At 48.6% G+C, this 17,451-nt stretch overlaps 7 protein-coding genes across 7 annotated transcripts; 3 read left to right on the top strand and 4 right to left on the bottom strand.

Annotated features, from left to right (window-relative positions):
- Positions 1–20: 20 nt before the first annotated feature.
- CPAR01_00634 (uncharacterized protein) lies at positions 21–1,507 on the bottom strand (the record flags this gene model as incomplete). The annotated part of the gene is made up of 2 exons (XM_060484924.1): positions 21–955; positions 1,489–1,507. 2 exons carry the CDS (start codon positions 1,505–1,507, stop codon positions 21–23), a joined length of 954 nt encoding a protein of 317 aa, XP_060355781.1.
- Positions 1,508–1,706: 199 nt separating this feature from the next.
- CPAR01_00633 (uncharacterized protein) lies at positions 1,707–3,877 on the top strand (the record flags this gene model as incomplete). Its single annotated transcript, XM_060484923.1, has 2 exons — positions 1,707–1,907; positions 1,988–3,877. 2 exons carry the CDS (start codon positions 1,707–1,709, stop codon positions 3,875–3,877), a joined length of 2,091 nt encoding a protein of 696 aa, XP_060355780.1.
- Positions 3,878–4,770: 893 nt separating this feature from the next.
- CPAR01_00632 (uncharacterized protein) lies at positions 4,771–4,872 on the top strand (the record flags this gene model as incomplete). Its single annotated transcript, XM_060484922.1, has 1 exon — positions 4,771–4,872. The coding sequence occupies one exon, from the start codon at positions 4,771–4,773 to the stop codon at positions 4,870–4,872; it is 102 nt and encodes a 33-aa protein (XP_060355779.1).
- A 532-nt stretch (positions 4,873–5,404) lies between these two features.
- Positions 5,405–5,929, bottom strand: CPAR01_00631 (uncharacterized protein; the record flags this gene model as incomplete). Its single annotated transcript, XM_060484921.1, has 1 exon — positions 5,405–5,929. One exon carries the CDS (start codon positions 5,927–5,929, stop codon positions 5,405–5,407), a length of 525 nt encoding a protein of 174 aa, XP_060355778.1.
- A 1,960-nt stretch (positions 5,930–7,889) lies between these two features.
- On the bottom strand, positions 7,890–10,246 carry CPAR01_00630 (uncharacterized protein; the record flags this gene model as incomplete). The annotated part of the gene is made up of 7 exons (XM_060484920.1): positions 7,890–8,072; positions 8,124–8,158; positions 8,217–9,215; positions 9,264–9,282; positions 9,385–9,398; positions 9,854–9,971; positions 10,034–10,246. 7 exons carry the CDS (start codon positions 10,244–10,246, stop codon positions 7,890–7,892), a joined length of 1,581 nt encoding a protein of 526 aa, XP_060355777.1.
- Positions 10,247–11,883: 1,637 nt separating this feature from the next.
- CPAR01_00629 (uncharacterized protein) lies at positions 11,884–13,832 on the top strand (the record flags this gene model as incomplete). The annotated part of the gene is made up of 7 exons (XM_060484919.1): positions 11,884–11,927; positions 11,977–12,286; positions 12,371–12,445; positions 12,513–12,698; positions 12,761–12,997; positions 13,309–13,446; positions 13,503–13,832. The coding sequence occupies 7 exons, from the start codon at positions 11,884–11,886 to the stop codon at positions 13,830–13,832; spliced, it is 1,320 nt and encodes a 439-aa protein (XP_060355776.1).
- Positions 13,833–14,857: 1,025 nt separating this feature from the next.
- Positions 14,858–17,269, bottom strand: CPAR01_00628 (C6 zinc finger protein; the record flags this gene model as incomplete). The annotated part of the gene is made up of 4 exons (XM_060484918.1): positions 14,858–16,069; positions 16,123–16,605; positions 16,668–16,955; positions 17,093–17,269. The coding sequence occupies 4 exons, from the start codon at positions 17,267–17,269 to the stop codon at positions 14,858–14,860; spliced, it is 2,160 nt and encodes a 719-aa protein (XP_060355775.1).
- Between the last annotated feature and the right edge of the window lie 182 nt (positions 17,270–17,451).

Raw genomic sequence — 17,451 nt, 5'->3', positions numbered from 1 at the left:
TTCTTATTTTCTTATTGAAACTAAAGAAATACCTTGCGAGGCGTATCAACCATCATCTTCTGCCATACGCTAGGGCCAACCCATTTTTCTATATTCCTCAACACTCCGACATCGTCAATTTCTCGAAACGGTTCCTCCACATCTAGCGCGCCGTGCAGGCGGTCTTTGCCTTCGCCTGTGTGAGGCCAATCACTGGCCCACATAAGCTGGTCGGGAACTTCTTCAGCCAGTTTGCTAATTAGGGCGCCCATGTCGTCAAAGTTGGTACCTACCCTGCAGGAAGATCGGTACAGTCCAGAAATCTTAATGAAAACCTTCTTCTCACGGGCGAGTCTGATCAGAGTACTCATGCCGCGCTGCTGAAGGCTTCCAGCTCCGCCGCCCTCAAGCTTTGAGGAGCCCTTGAGACCACCGGTATGGTCAGCGATGAGCTCAACAGGCAAGCTTTGTATAAGATCAAACAATTCTGTGGACGTCAGCACGGATAAATTCTTGATTTTCAGGAAGAAGGAGGGACCGGGCAAAGGTGCCAAGCACTGACCGTCCCATGCCTCAGGAGGGCAGAAGGTCTGCAGTTTCCACTCCGGCAACAACTTTATCCGTGTGGCAGCCTGCAGTAAAGCCTCGCCCAGCTGCGCCAGGTCGACTTCCTTACCACTTGCCTGAGCATTGATGCGTAAGCCTCGAACGCCGAGGTCATGCATGGTCCTTAGCTGGTCATCCGTTACTTGTGCTAAGTCAACGACAGCAATCGCCCGGGCTTTCACCTCAGGATGTGCTGTCTTGAGCTGCTTAAGAGTGGCTATTAAGACCTGATTGTCGACAGCGTAAGGTGACGGCTGGACCAGGACCTGGTTGCAAGGCCTGCCAGTGGCGCTGATGCTAGATGCAAACGCGAGGAGGCCTTCGAGAGGCGCCTGGCAGGGTGTGTAAGATCGATTGGGACTAAAAGACCCTATTGCTGAATCTATAACGTGCACATGTGTGTCAAAAGCTCCCTCTGGGAGCAGCGATGTGGGTCTGGTCTTCCCTCCGCTGCCATCTGCTGCGGCTTTTGTCTCCAAACTATATTGTTCCGAGGGTCAGACACTGAACGCTGAAGCAATAGCGGCGACAATGGAAATAACAAGGCCAAGTGCGCTGGAACGGGGGTACGAACTGCTGACTTTTCATAACGCAGCCCTTCTTGGAATTGTTGCTATATTTTAACCCAGCCATTTTTCGGATGATTTGATCGCGATATAGCGATGAATTTAAAGTGTCCGTAGTTCCGTAATAGTATCAGAGGCGGGCTAAAAGAGTACGGAAGCTGAGGCATTACTCCATATCGCAGCTTACTTGAATGGATTATATCCGTACTTAGCGAAGCCGAGGGGGGCCAGACATAATCGGCTCGCAATCCCGATTACAAGTGTCGGCTCGATCCGTCCAGAAGCGGGTAGCTCCGTAGATTCCTGGGGTATTTGCATTTATTATGCAAGCAAGTACCGACAGTGGCGCCACCCATCGGAGCGATGTCCGATGGACGCTACTGCCCCGAGCCTGTGCGTCGTACCCGAGACACCTCATGCCTGGCTGCGTCTACACAAGGCAGAACAAGGCTCCTACAATTTAGGGCACTCCACATAGCAAGATTCAGGCCAGGTAACGTCACTTCAAAACTGCTGCTCCAGTCTCGATCATGCTCGCAAGAGCAGCAGCAGAGCATGTCGCGAACTACTCGGTCGCCAACGCCGGCGCAGGATCGACCAGACGGTCAAGACACCCAGTCGGAGACTGCCAGGGCAAACACAAGTAACAGCACACAAAGCAACCAGACTGAGCCGCCAAGGCCGAGAGTTCAACGCAGACAGGGCCTTCGGAGAGGCGCCGCAGCCTGCGAGCGCTGTCGAAGGCGAAAGCAGAAAGTAGGTGACCCGTTCCAGATCTTCTGCAGATCTGGGATGAGGGCCCTTTGGATCATCTTGTTCTCTAACTCTGTGTGCAGTGCAACGGTGAACTTCCGAACTGCGGATCCTGCGTAGCAGCAGGCGCAGACTGTGTCCCCTCAGAGCGCCTTGTAGTCAAGCCGAATTGTGACTGCGCCGAGCTCCGCAACCAGGTTTCAGAGCTTGAGGCCCAGATTGAGTACCTGCGATCGCGATCTGGTAGCGACCATGGCCGCTCTCCGTTCGTCGCTCACTCTGCGTTGCTCCAGGGATCGCCATACCGTGCCGGAGTTGATCCTGAACTAGCTCCGCGAACCACGCCCAAAGAAAAAATCTCAAATCCCTACCGCGGCCGGATTCTCCGGCCGACATTCTCTGCCGTGAGGGGCGACCGCATTGCCTCATTCTCGGCCGTCTTGAGCAGCCCATGGCGGCTCTGGAGCGACGATGCAATTGTACCTGAGGCTGATGATATTGACCCCTCTGTGGCCACTTCTGGAGCACTACCCATTGACGCCTTCGATCTGGCGACCCACGGTGAGGGCTTGCTGGAAACCTTCTTCCACAATCGCTGGCCGCAGCTCCCAATCCTCCACCGGAATATCTTTTACACCCAACATTACATCCCGCTCTGCGGTGGCACCGCTACGAGTCCGCTATCCTCATTTCAAGTATATATGTGCCTAGCCGTAGCAGCGGCCGAAACAACCCCAGCTAGTCAACCACGATTTTCCCACAACGACTTCTTCCGTCACGCGGTCCGTGACATCAACGCCGTGCTGGGGGCCAACGACCTCGACTGCTTGCAGTGCCTGCTCCTCATGTGTATGTACGGAAGCAGTGAACCACAGCACGTGAATATGTGGTACACGGTGGGCCTGACCCTACGGATCGCCGTCGGCATCGACCTGCACCGTCAAGAATCAATTGCGATGCAGGGCTTGTTGCAGGCTGAGATGGCGAAGAGGATATTTTGGAGCGTCTACGTTATGGATCGAAGTATATCCATAGCCATGGGACGGCCTCTTGGGCTCAAGGACTGTGATATATCCATTGAGCAACCTCTGCAGCTTACCGACGACCAGCTACAGGAAGCCACCGACGTTAGTATGGCTACACCGCTTCGCATGTCGGATCCCGTGGACACATCGACCTTCTTGCACGTTATCAAGCTGCGCCGCATTAATGCTGACATTTATACTGCATTTCATTCCCCTGGCAAGGCCAACACGAATAATGTCATTGCAGACCCAGCACGTCAGCAGTATTATGTTAAGCTAAACGAGTGGCTTAGCAACGCCCCACGCTATCCTCCCAAGGTCTCTATGCTACAGACGTCCGAGTGGTTCCAAATAGCATATCACCAGGCCGTCTTGTCCTTATATCGACCATCGCAGGCAATGCCTGTTTGCTCTACCGATGGGCTACGCCTTTGTGTGGATAGCTCGATCAGCCTGATCAACGCCTATGGGGCTCTCTTTGCCAAGAACCGTGTTACGTATACCTTTCTCGCCCTCAACAGCCTATTTATGGCTGCTGTTACCCTTCTACACTCTCTTCGAGTATCTTCGACCATGCGTCTCGAGCTGAGCCGGCTCGTTGCCGTGGCAAATATCCAAACTTGTGTGTCCCTTCTGAGAGGCGTTGCAGGTGTACGGCCTGTCGGAGAACGCTGCGCTCAGCTCATTGAAAGACTAGGCAAAGAGGCATTACAAGTGTTTGACGTGGATGGTGGAGAAGCAGAGACTTTAGAAAACCACCATGTCGACACAGAGCTCCTTTCGTGGTTTGGCGTTACATCCTTTCCGGGACTTAGGCACGAGATACTCTCATCCTCAGCACCTGCATGCTTAGAAGATCCAACACCGAGTCTAGACCCTGTGTGGAATGACTTGCTAGCTCATGGGTTTGGTATCAACGGCACTGATATCTTGGATACGTTTCTTTAATGCATTCCTTTAGCTTAAAAACTAGTACAGGTTATTGAATATACAGGATCTTGGCACCGACTGCCGCAAAGTCGTCTTTCATCGCCATGCTGGTAGGGCTCATTTTGTTCATATCCTCTCCCGACACTACGAGCCTCTTCAGTATCCATTGCTATTTCCCCACGGAACACTGGGCTGGGGCATCCCTGGACTCGACGAACCCACTCTCAGGTAGTCGGGCACTACAGGGAATGATACACCGGCTTAACAAGCCAACGGCCTCACATAGCTTCAGTAGTATCGGGCGTTACTTCTATCAGAAGCTCGATTTCTGACCTTCGGTCGTCCTGCTTACAAATACCTAGTTAATATATATTTAAGACTCAAAGAAACAAACCTAGACTACTTATAACGGGTAAGGTTAATATAATCCTCGGGGCTGGACGAATAAACTACCGAGATATCGTTAAACAGCTTACGCAACAGGTTGCCGGCAACCTCCACCGGCTCCCGGGCGTGAACGTTTGACCAGGTTGCTGATAGTCTAGCACTAGCACGACATTCTAGAAACCCGCCCTTTTTATTACGATAACGACGAATCCGGGATAGCCCGAAATCGTGAGTTCGATGAAGGCCGGTCAGCATTCTACTAATATTCCCACGGTAATGGGCGAACTAGCTATGCCGAAAGATCACAATGACTTCAACGTTTTCGAGAAAGTGGTGACACATGCGTGTTATTGATGTCTATTAAAACAGGAGCTTTGGGGTGCGAAAAGACGTCAACCGCAAGGTCCGAGAACGCGCGCTAACAGCAATTTAGTCTAAATCTTACGGTCGCCAACTATGTACACATAGTAGAGCCTCAGTGGAACCCTTCCGTCGAAGATCAAGCGGTTGGGCGAGCTCTCCGAATGGGTCAGACGCGGCAGGTCACTGTCGTACGATACATCGTGCAAGGCACCGTTGAGCAGGTAAGAGTTTCCGCGGCAACATTACAGATTATGAAAGACTGACAAAACCAGGAACATAATACACCTTCAGAAAAGAAAGAAGAGCGCTGCGAAGTTCATGTTCAATCTCGGTACATCAGAAGAGCTGGATGGAAAGTTGGAGGTAAGTTAGTTCTTCAAGTTAACAAATTTGCTTTTTATCGATTTCAAATCTTTCCCATAGGACTGAAAATTTGTGCTGGACTTAAATCCTACTTTAACTCAATAACTCCAGAGACATTGCTTTCAATGTCCATTATCATTGTCATCATGTCATTTTGCTCTAGAGCCGGCACTGATAATGCTAATATCGAAAAAGAAATACTGCGAGACTTACGGACCGAGTTACAGCTGGAATTTCGGGACTAGCGTTAGCTATGAGGCAAGCCTGTGGGGGAATTGAGCGTCGATTCGTCTTTCTATACGGCACTGACTAAATTGACCTATTTGAATTTGATAAATCTACCTTTCTCCTTGACTGTCTAATCAGCAGTTAGATACTAACTGATGTCGTTATATCGGCTGCCTCCTATTTCAAGGGCCATGTTTCAATTATCTAAGGCTTGAAGATGTTGACAATATCGTACAGACGGAAGCCAGGGAAGTAGTAGCGGTTGTCGTGGGCGTAGCGAGCGTCGGGATATCCGGCGCCGGAGGTCATGTCGCGGAAGCCGAGTCTGAGGTCTCCGGGGGCAGGGTTGGTGCCGTCAATGGTCCAGTAGAAGACGGTCTTCTCGATGGCAAGGTCGAAGAAGAAGTGGACAATGATGGCGATGCCGTTGATAGTAGCGCGGTAGCGATTGCCGGTGTCGGCGCCAAGCTTGATGTTAAGCGTGCGCTTCTCGAGTTCGCGAACGATGACACTCTTGTCGGCAGAGTTGGTCTGCTCGGCGATACTCTCGATGGCGTGAACCTCGTTGACCTCCTTGCGGCCAACTAGATCAACGGTGGCATCACCAGGGAGGGAGGTGACATCGTCCTTGACGAGCTCGATGAGCTCGCCAGCGGGAATAGCCGGCAGAGCGGCAGCCTGAACAAAGGCAACGGCCTGGATGGCGGCGGCAACAGTAGAGAAACGCATTTTGGTGTTGCTATTGACTTGGGTGTGATAGTGCTCAGGCTAAACGAGGGACCTGAATGGTGATGAAAGAGAGTGATAGTGAACGACTTATAATAAGGGAATCTGTTGAAGCTGCTTGGTCGACTGTTCAGGTTATTTTAATCCTGCGGATGCCTCTACATTATATAGTGTTTCTCTTGCTATTTGTCTGTTAATAGGTTCTCTTCATATCGACTACCAACTGTCATCATCGCTCCCATCAACACATGTACATGAACCCTGGCCGGGGTTCAAACCATAATTCCGCTTTCGCATCTTTGTCTAATGCAGACGTTAGATTGCCACTGCAAAAGTCTCCTGGTCTAGTTAATTCAAGCTTTCGTCTTAAGCAACTTTAATGGGGCTATCATTCTTTGGGACGATCTGCCCCGCGGAAAAGTGCACATGTACCTAACGCAAGCTCTGATCCCCAGTCGAATCGTCGCAAGCCATCTCCGTAGACAGATACTTTGCGTCGGCCGTCTTTGCAGGAGTTCTTTGCTCAGAATGCGGTTCGAGCTTTGATGAACATTGGTATCTAAATGGATCGCAATCGCCAGCGGCGCTCAGGAGGGGTATCGGTCTGACCGAGTGATTATCCATCGAGTAGCCCGTGTCCGGAGACTTTCGGTCGACTTCTTCGAGCAGTGCGCTCTAGAACAGTGTTTAAGCTTTCTTCTAGAAGAGGGTCGTTGGCAGTGCATCTAAGCTAACTTGAATAGGCGCTGTCAGCGAGCTGTATAGGACTAGTGGTTTACACGACTCATAGCTCACCCCTGGGCCTTATGGCTCTCTATCGCATCTGATATGGTGAGAAATTAGATGCATCAACAACACAAGAGGATGCACTTAAAGTGGTACTGGTTTTGATAGGCTAAACCGTATTGGTGAAGGCTAATTGAAGTAAACCTCTCGCGATAATTCCCAACTCCACAGATTCCGGAGCCATCATTGGAATGCCGCATCATGAATCGTGGAATGATGGAGTAGGACATTGGGTTTGATTAGCTTTTATATAGACTGTCTGTCTGGGGGTTAGCAATGTGCATTTGACTCTGAGATAGATGAGGCTAAGACACATGCCGAAGCACTCTCGGTGATGCCGTATGCGAGCTCGACGTGTGGTCTGAGATGTGGAAGAACTTCTGCTTTATCTTAAGAAGCCTTTCTGATATTGAAAGACAAAACTCGTACATTTCCTATTCCAGCTACTAGGAACTACCGGCTCCGTCTTAATTAACCGTTTGGCATCTTTAGTCTTACCTCGCCTGAAGTAGCCGTTGTCACAAGTGGGGACTAGGTCTACAAGCGAGTATACTGCATGTAGGCATAAGATTCTTCAGCTGTTGCCTCTTGGGCAAGAAAAAGCCTGCATTAGCTGTTGTCGTACAACAGAATCCGTAATTATCGGCCAGCTATTATCTCATGTTAACAGTTGTCTTTTGCCTCGTTCACTCTCTTAGGCTGGTGATTATCTAAGGTTAAAAGTTCAGGACAAAGTTTCTACTCGACTCCGGCCCACAGCACTAAAGCAGGGCCTGTATAGCGGATCGTCTTCGTGTGACTCATTTAACATCACTATGCTAGGGGAATAATACGCATTTTAGGCAATTTGTCACCGGCTTCGACACGATCTAGCCCCATGTAGAATAAAGTCTGCTTTAGTCTATATGACCTCATGTGGGACGAAGCTTGAACTCGATTTATTAGATTTATAATAAAAGTTAAGAGTACTGGTATAAAAGGCTATAAAAGGGGGGGCCAAAAGAAGGGCTTTTAGCTCAAGTATTCCTTATTAAAGCTATTCAAATGTCATAAAATCATTATCAAGGAGTTTTTATTAATCTAAACATAAAGCTAGGTAGCTTTAAAAGTCACCTTGTTTTAACAAGAAGCATCGCGAATACTAGCTTCTTACTATTCCTTATACTCTCAGCTGATATTAAATACCCGAGTCATCCTGCGTAGCATTATAGTTCTTATTAAACATTGTGTAGTACGCAGCCCAATTAGTGCAAGTTTTTGAAAACTCATCTACTCGACCGGAGTCCCCGAATTGGCGACTGAGCTTCTCTGGTTGCTCAATAAATTGCAAAGCAAGACCGCCACTTGCGTGCCAGGCAATCTGCAGTTATTAGTTAAGCATCCCATGACCAATCTGTAGTAGATGACTTACGTGACAGTGCATCAACCAGACACCTGGGTTATCGACTGAATCCTGGTAGTTAGATACTATCATACAAGTGGAGAATGAGTCCGGAATGCCTACTTTGGAAAGCAATGATCAGATACCCATTGACTGGAAGTAATGCCACGTCACGGCGGGGCGGGTTATCGCGGTTAATAGTGTAGTTCTTTGGGTCGAACTCGGTAGTTCCAGAATCGAGAATAACGAAATCGTGTCCGTGAATATGCATAGGATGTGCTACTGGTGCTTGTTTTTTGTAGATTTTGTGAGTTGCGTTGTCGACAGACTCTTGGAATTTGCCCTCGATAAGGAAGTACACCCAGCTATTCTCCTTGTAAGACCGAAGATCCACAGGCTCGTAACCTTTGGGAAATTTGGGATTCTCCCAGCCTTGGTCAGATGCAATTTTGACCAGACTCAAACTGGGTTGCGACCAGTCTAGATAAAGCGAAGAGTCTTTAAGAACCCACTTGTGGAGCGTTGCATCGGGATCAAAGTCGTTAGGGAATCCGACCAGGTGTACCTTCAGCGAGTCCTTCTCGAAGCCTTCATTGGCTGCATTCTTGACCATCCGTGGGACTATCGGTTTCAGATCTTTGGGAGACTCATCGAGGCAGCCATAACAAACGTGACGGTCGTCTACTGGAGGTGTCCAAGGTAATCTTGTTGACGTAGGATCATAGCGGATAATGCCAAGATTCGATCGGGCACCTCCAATTTGACAATCACGAGCATGAATCCAGAAGTCCGTCCGGGTATTCTTGCTTGCATTGGCGTTGATGATGATATCGTAACGCTGGCCAATGGCAATGTTGATGATGGATGCTGTGTATGGTTTGATTGGGACAAAGTCAGTACCCACAACCGTGAAATTGTGATGATCAATCCAGAAAGTCGTATGGGTCGAGGTGCCGGTGTTGACAAGGCTCATCTTGTAGGAACTCCCTCGCTTGAAGTTAAATGTGGTAATGTTGGATCCGCCAACGCACTTCGAGTCTGAGTTACAGCCCGCACCAACTGGACAGCAGTAGTATCTTCCGTTACCGTTCATTAACATGCTATCGGGAGCAGGAGGTCGACCTACATCACTTGATTAGATTTGACTTGTTTGTGGTGGTGCAGACTTACCCATGTACTCGAGTTGCACCTGAGAGAATGCAGTTTTATGAAAATTGTCAGTTATTAGTACGGGACCAAGATCTTCATCGTAATTCATGCTCGTTGGCCCATTAATCTTCAATGCACCCACGAGTCCATCCGCATCTGGCCAGTCGTGTTAATATTACGTGCAGAGGGTGGTGATAAAGAGTTGGGGTGCCGAACATTGAAGACTAAAGTGACCTAAGAAAATCAGCGATTGTCATGCAATAGGCAATGTTGACTACCCACTATGATACCATGAAGTTCCGTATTGAGTGGCTCGCCAGGTGTATGTCTTCTCTCCCCCAGGCTTTGATTGTCAGCTTTTTGTCTGTGGAATATGGAGATGCATGCTCACCGGGATTGGGCATTCTGTCACGCCCGACACTCCATCCATCCAATTCGAGTTACGCTGATGGATGCCATGCCAATGCACAGATGTTCCATTGTGATTCTTCAACTTATTCTTGATTGTGATTTCTTTTAGATAAGTCAGATGAAGTCCCTTATTCTGAGTGTTCATTCAAACTCAACAGAGTTTGGGCCAAAATGATGGGAGGCGGCGCCAGCAGACTTACTAAAGGTATCTCCCCAATTCCCCTCAAGCGTAGGACCAGGATAGGTTCCATTGAACAACATGCGTTGAACAAGGTACCCATCAGGGGCAATTTCATGATTGTCGACCTCCAGGTAGAACTAGATCATTCATAATCAGTGACAAATGATCAGTTTTGGCCTCGCTATGAGACATCACTGACCTCTCTCTCTATTCCATCAGGCACATGCTTTTCGTAGTCAGTGGTGATGTTGAATCCCTCAGACCAACATTCACGATTGTTAGCGGTGTTGCAAGACCCTGCGAAAGACAGACCACTGGATTTCTCGGCAAATAGCTGTGTTGCCAGTCTACCCTGGGCAGAAAGTTCAGGGGTGAAGAAGAGGAACTCTGTGAGTCTTTTGAAAAACGTCATTATTAGAGGTGGATCTGTCGGCCAGACCAAATCAAGTACATACAAGGATCTCGTGAAGCATCAACATCTGAGGTGGAGGAAATGCTTCATTTAAAGGCAAAAATGGAAGCCAAGTTGAACTGTCCTAAACCTGGATTGCAAGTCGTGAAGCGCCCTGAGACAGCCAGTATGTAAGTAGTAAGTATGCATGCTTGCATGCTTGCAGTCACGCCATTCATGCCGCTATCCTAACAGGTATGCTCGTCGATATCGAATTCTGTATGGAGACGAACCGAGTGTCTCTTCCTTGGTAGATCCCTGCCTAAGTAGATCATTGCTCAGCTGAAGGGCTTACGTTCTTAACCGTAGTGTTTGGCCAGTCTCGATTTTCGCAAAATTGGCGACGGTAGCCACCGCATTCTGCCCCAGTAGGTTCGTCCTCACATTCATCAGAGTCAAGGACTGCTTTCAGAAATCGCCCGGGAAACACAAACCCCGTGGCGTGTTGGTGTACAGATACCTAAGATAACTATCAGGGAGTCAATTGGTGCCAACATCAGCCACATCCATGCTTGCTAAGCTTGTACGTTGCCATCCGACTCGGCTTAATGTGCCAATACCAGTTTCGAGCCGTTGACGGAATTTTAAAAGCCTTTCCCTCAAAGTCTCATTTCCGGGTTCAGCTGATGTGACTTCCGTTGGAATGCGTTTGCAATGGCGTTTAGGGGAGCTGAAGCGGGACGGTCCGAACCAGGATTAGCTAGTCAGATTCCAAGACACACCATGTTCAGCCGCACGGAGCATGGCTGGCTGAAACCGCCAGCTTTGACATGAACCGTTCCGTTCAAGTACGTGGAATGAATAGGACTAAATTCTCATGTTGATAAGATAGTTGGGCTTTCTATTTTGATAGTAGTCAGGCAATCACTGGCCTGTAAAACTTTGCGAAGCATGTTTGTTCATACCAAATAACAATCTCGGGACCTAGGGAATTGGAGGTTTCTTACTAATATTGCTCCATTTAGTATAAGAAACCCAAGCCGTTTAGTTGAGACTTATGAGAGGAATTTGATACACTCCAACATGCAAAACAAGTAAATTGTGATCCCGCAATACCGTATGCAACGCATGCAACGCCTAGATTAGTCGGGGCGTCGCCCTGTACAGCCACTCCCCGTCATCACCCCCATAGCAACCTATAGGATGATGCAAAATAGTGGGGAACCGAAATTGAGCTGCGCCTCCTACCTGCTTGAACAAGAGACCGGAAAACGGCGCTCGGCCACTATGATGTCTTGCTGTAATGGGGCAACTCAAAATCTTAGCCTCGAATCTGAGTAGTCTATGGTCAAATCGTCCATGCTCATCGCAAACATACGCAGTAACTGAAAACAGATTGATGCTTTCAATTCGAGGCGTTGACTTCGCTTATCGGCCGGGGTTAGGGTATCCATTTCATGGAGGCGTTAGCTACGGCACATTTCTTGGAACCAATACCAATCTTGGGACCTTGAGTCAAACTCCACAGATTCTTGATTCAAAATTGATCATTGGAGGCCGGCTATTATCCTGACTTGAACCGTGCGGTTGCACGCGAAAGATGGGGTGAGCAGTACCAGTACCTTTTTGACAACGGCCTGGAGTTCGTGTGGCAAGATATGACAACTCCTGCCGTTGCAGAGGTTTACGGCGACATGCTTGGGTCAGTAAACCGTGTGTTCTAGAGTCAACAGTCGCTTACAAAGTTACAGCTTCCCATCCCGTCTTCTCATGTCCGATGACACTCCCAACCAAGATCCGAAAGTCAACCCATCGACTAAAACTGCTATTGAGCTTTGGGGTCTTTACTCGTACAACTTGCGCAAAGCAACGTACAAAGGGACATATAAGCTTACAGGAAGAGAAAACAAGCGCAACTTTATCATCGGCCGTAGTAGCCTTACCGGCATGCACAGATTTGCTAGCCTCTGGAATAATGACAACGGCAGTCCTTGGGGTTTCTGGAGAATATCGGTTGCGCAGGTCATTGTTCTGGGGTACAGTGGCATAACAATCGCAGGAGTTGACATGAGAGGCTTCACCCCAGATTCAGACAAGAAGCTCAACCCTCCGCAGTGGTGTGACCCAGAGCTGCTGATTCGCTAGTACACTGGAGCATTTTTGATGCCCTGGTACCGAAATATTACTTACATTCAGCATTTCGGCGGCAAGAGCTTCCAGGTAATTGTGAGTACTACAAAGCTTCCGTACTTTGCTTACGTTAATCATCGTCCAGAAACCATAGCAGTACACATACGCTTTTCAGAATTACCCGCAAGCTCTCGAGGGGTCCTGCCAAGATGTGTACAACCTCTACATATCAGTCGAGCCGATCTGCCGCTACTACGTCCAGCTCCAACATTCGCTCATGCAGGTACTTTATGACACGATATTTGGGAACCTCATTAACGGTTTGCCCATTGCCCGCACCATGGTACGCCAGATAATCTTGCTCCGCACTTTAAGGTAAATGAGGTTATTCACTAAGACAATCAGCTGGTTACTGATCTGGAAGACACATCGCTATTCAATGCAAATGACAATTTCATCTACAATCAATATCTTCTTAGTCACAACATTTTGGTTTGCCCCGTCCTCAATCCGGGCGTAAACTACAGGCCAATTTATCTACCCGGTTCTGATCAGTGGTACCCATTAAACCTCCGCATCGACGTGCAGAATCAGGTGAAGAACCCGCAACGAATAAAGTATGCTGCTGATTTGGAGCAATCCGTATGTGGTGGTACCAAGATCAGTTATGGGTGTTATATACCCAGTGCCGGGTATCAACCCGAGCAAACACCCTTCGTCACACCAGTATATGTCCGAGCCGGCAAATAACTGAATCACCCATCAAACATGACTAAGTCTAACGATCACAGGGGCCATCATCCCGCAACTTCACCACCGCCAGTTTGTAAATAAAGGCGGTGTGAACATGCCTATAATTCACATCTATCCCAACGTACTCGGGCGAAAACCAACGGCAAGTGACCTTCTACAACCTAGGTAAAGAACCTAAACTGATAGGTGAGCCGTTTTAGCATTACTCTATGTACTTGGATGACGGCGTCTTCCGGGACAGTGCACCGGCCTGTCTACCTCAATACAGGTATCCTCATGCTGCCACCTCTGCTACGTGTGAGGCCAAGAGCTATTTCCGCGAAGTCAAGATTCATCAGGTTTGTCCAGTCCATCTAACGTCAATATCGGCGTATATATCTAATACCTGGCTTAGGAGTATAACGGCGCATTGCGCATTATCAAGCTCTCTCATCCTTGGAACCAATTCAACGCGTGTCCTCTTATTGGCGACACGTATCAACTCGCCATCTGGACTGAAAAGTGCACAGCACCAAGCGCTTCCGATGCCGTCAGTGTCTCGTTTCAGGACCAAGACGGAAATTCCATCACTAATCCAGGTTTGACGTTCGAGTATACCCCAAGCCGAGGTGTTTTGACGGTTTATGTGCCGGTAGCTCTGGTACCCAATCTTCAGAACCAGCTACCTGGATTGGTTTTCCCCGAGGACCACTTCGTCTCTATCCGAGTTTCTGGGCTTCCTTGAGTTTGTGACTTGATGAAGTAGTCCAGAGACAAATTGGTATGGTTCCTGGGCTTGGTATTGCATTGCTACTGAATGTTTGTTTTTCTTGCGAGGCGTAACTTATCGATATCTGAGAACTTGTGTGTTATGAATCGGAGGACTCAATATTACTGCAAAGAACATTCGGTGGATACTATTACTGTCTCGAGAGCTTCTACTCATATATCTAGTATAGATAGGATATGACAGGGCTGAACAGCCTCGAGTAGATCTCAGCTTTGAAGTTGGGTACAAAACAGTGACAGTGCCTTTCTATCTATCCCGCAAGACTTGTCACGTACGAAACGCTAATGTTGCAACTCTCCGTTGACTCAGTTAACGTTATGTATCTGAGTAAACCGTGATTTCCACCTTGATCGGTTGACCTATGAATAAGTTGAATTATTTAGGAACTCGCATGACCACATTCCCTATGAAGTTACAAGATTATGCTCAGAGCCTTAGCTGGGGAGATGACTTTTCCTTAATAGTGTCCCTCTCAGGCGAAGCCTTGCTAAGTTAATATTAATCCGATTTAGTATATCTAGAGGGGTCCTTGACAAAGTCAGTACAAAAGCCATGGAGTGCAGCTAGTCAATAGAACTTCTCCGTTGATGATGTTCATATCATATACCTAGGGTAGGTAAGTCAGGGTCTGTATAAATAGTGAGCCTCGTTCTGCATATGACCCAGACGGTAAAGTCCGAGGGTCTTAATCCTTTATCGAGTTTATAATGCAATACCATTCTGTAAATAAAGTCCCAAAACCAAGTACATACTGGCAGCTCTTGTAGGCATATGACTTGGTAGTAGAATAGACTAGTGTGGCAAACGCGTAAACTGCCGTGCAACACCGGTGCTCCCCTTTCACTGATGTGAAGACCCACAAACGGGCTATGCCTCTCCAGACTCGAAATCACAATAAGACTCCTGACTTGGGTAGCCAAGTAGCTACAGTGGCAAACCTCAGCCTTTGGGTTCTATACTTGCGCTTTGTAACCACAGAATTACCAGTTTCTTGGTGCTGTCATGTCCAAATCCTCGAACATGGGGAGCTGCCTCTGAATGCGCTCTTCGTCGGGGTGCGCTAGACAATCCCATGCTGCAGCTGCACCGAGGTATGTTGAAAGCAATTGTTCCATAGAGGCTTGTCCATTTTGGCTCCCGGCTCTCGGTGCATCTTCATGAACTGGCAGCCCGGTCTCAGCAGCAGACTTGTTCAAGGGGAACCCTAGCATCTGTCTGATGCGCTTCATGTAGTCTGGTTCTTCCGGTCGTAGTCCTTGTTGACATGAAAGATAGTCATCACGATTCTTCCAGGCCTTCATCGTAAACTTGGCAAGAGCGATGTTGTACTCCTGGGAGGGGTCTAAAAACTCGGGATGAAACTCGTAAAGAGACGGCACTAGCTGCCAGGCCCGCTCGACTATAGACCCGGTCATTCGCTGGCTAAGCTGGCCAATCATGCAAATTACTACGTCATACTGAAATAGCAACTTGAGAAACCAGTGGAATTCGGGGTGTCTATTCGACCTATAGGCGTTAATGTTCTGCTCGGTGGTCATGACAGACCATTTGAATAGGTTATCTTTGGGTGTCATGATCTCCGATCCCCATTCTGGCTGTTCCTGGGGAGGGCGACTCGTTTCCTGAACTTTTTGAAGTATTAGAGACTTCAGAAGGCTGGCCAACTCGTGGACAGGACCAGCCGTAGGATCGGAGTTCTTATCGATCACAGCATTGAGCCGACTCTCGAGATTCTTGATAAAGGCGCTCATTTGTGCCGACTGAACTTTGCTTCTTCTTCCTGAGCTCAGGGTGCTCAATTCGTTGTAAAGCATTAATGATTCGATGTCTTGTTGCTGCTGGATGCAAAAGCCAACTTGATACACCAAGAGTGGAATTACCATGTCTGTCGGGCCTTCGCGATCCTGATATCGCTCCGTTGCACCCGCATGTAAGTCCGCGTCATTCAGGTTTTTGGGAAGTTTACAGTCGCTAGGTCGAGGAAGCAGTGATTGGCTCAGCCCTGATATCATGGAGAATTTGGAGTCCAACATGAAAATCTGCCACCAAATCCGCCGCCTCATCTCAGTTTCAAAAGGTGGAAGGCCGAGAAGCTCCCCATCTCTGTGGAGGCCCATTTTCTGGGCGATTCGTACACAGATACCGTTCAAAACCCAAGCTCCATGGATGTTGCACCTGCCCTGTATCGACATCTTGGACACAGTTAGCAAGACAGACAGCAACAATCAAGAAGAAGTAGCCATACAATGTGCAAAACTAATGCCTGGAGTGTTGTCAGATCGTGAGATTTAAGAAATTGCGCCTGTAGCAGACTTGCTCGTACTCCGGATGAAAACCGCCAAAAGGCAGCTTTGCATGTGGAGCCTAGCATTGCGAGGCACTCGTCATCAGTCATGGAGACGATGGACATGCTGTATACGGCGAAGAGAAGAGCGTCAATGTTGTGTGGCAAGGTCCCTGGACCAGCGGCAGCTTCTGCCACGGACTGCTGCAAGGTGGGAGGGTGTATGATTTTCGTAAGAGAATTCACTCTCTCGAGAAATATTCGCCATAAGCCGAAAATCTGACCGGCGTTGGGGTAAAGATCATGAGGTTTCTCAGACGGCAAGTTGCCGCCGACTAGAAGATATTCGCTGTAATCGGGCATTGAAGCTCCGGGGTCCCAGTCGGACGGTTCCGCCTCAGCGATATCCTCTTCGCGTTCCACAAGTTTTCGCATCCCACGTAGCTAAAGGTGTTGTTTTCTTAGCAAGAAGCGCAGCCAGGCGATGGATATTCCAAAGGTCGTACCTCTTCATAAACGGTGGCCCATAGGAAGTTGTCCATGAAACGCACAGTACCACCTTCCGTCACAAGCTTGCCAGCGGGTTTCCAGTTGACCTCGTGGTTCTCATACTGGGGAATGCTGGAAGACTGTGGCGGAGCGACTGTGCCGTTATCTTCCAGGGGCTCATTGCTTGCAGCTGCATATCGGGCCAAAAGCTCCTCACAACGAGCAAGCCTTGCTTGCAGCTCCGCATTAGGACGTCTACGCTTTCGCACTGGTGCCGGAATGCTAGGACTACATGTTGTATTAGACTAGGTAGGAGAATATAGAGGTCAGCAAGAGCTCAAGAGCAAGCAAGGAAGCAATAACAACAAAAGAGATGTGTGGTCCGATAGATATACGGAAGCTCTAGCTCCTCAGCCCCGGAGACAGAGATCCATAGCATTACAATATGTTGCTGACACTTCCCAAGACAGACCTTGACACAATTCGCGCACGGGTATTTCCGGTCACATTTGACCTTTCGACGTTGGCATAGCATGCATGCTAGAGGCCGAGGCTGCTTTGTAGAAGAGGTATTCGGAGGAGGAGCCGACATCTCGTGAAATGAGTGAGCTGATGACATACGCGAAATGTGCACCAGGAGTCTCGCTCAATCTTCTCTGCCGATAGCGGGAACGGGTATGTACAGGGGGGGCGATTGGGGGCCGACCAGGAATTGAAAGACATGCGAGATGTCTCGTTGTGAGCGCTTTTTGGGGTACGTTTTTCAGAAGCCGATGCGCTCATCCATCACATTGCAGCACA

The sequence above is a fragment of the Colletotrichum paranaense genome (genome assembly GCF_030867605.1).
Source record: "Colletotrichum paranaense strain IMI 384185 chromosome Unknown Scaffold_1.1, whole genome shotgun sequence".
NCBI lineage: Eukaryota > Fungi > Ascomycota > Sordariomycetes > Glomerellales > Glomerellaceae > Colletotrichum > Colletotrichum paranaense.
The sequence above is the reverse complement of the archived record's forward strand: the minus strand, read 5'-3'. Positions and strand labels throughout refer to the sequence as shown.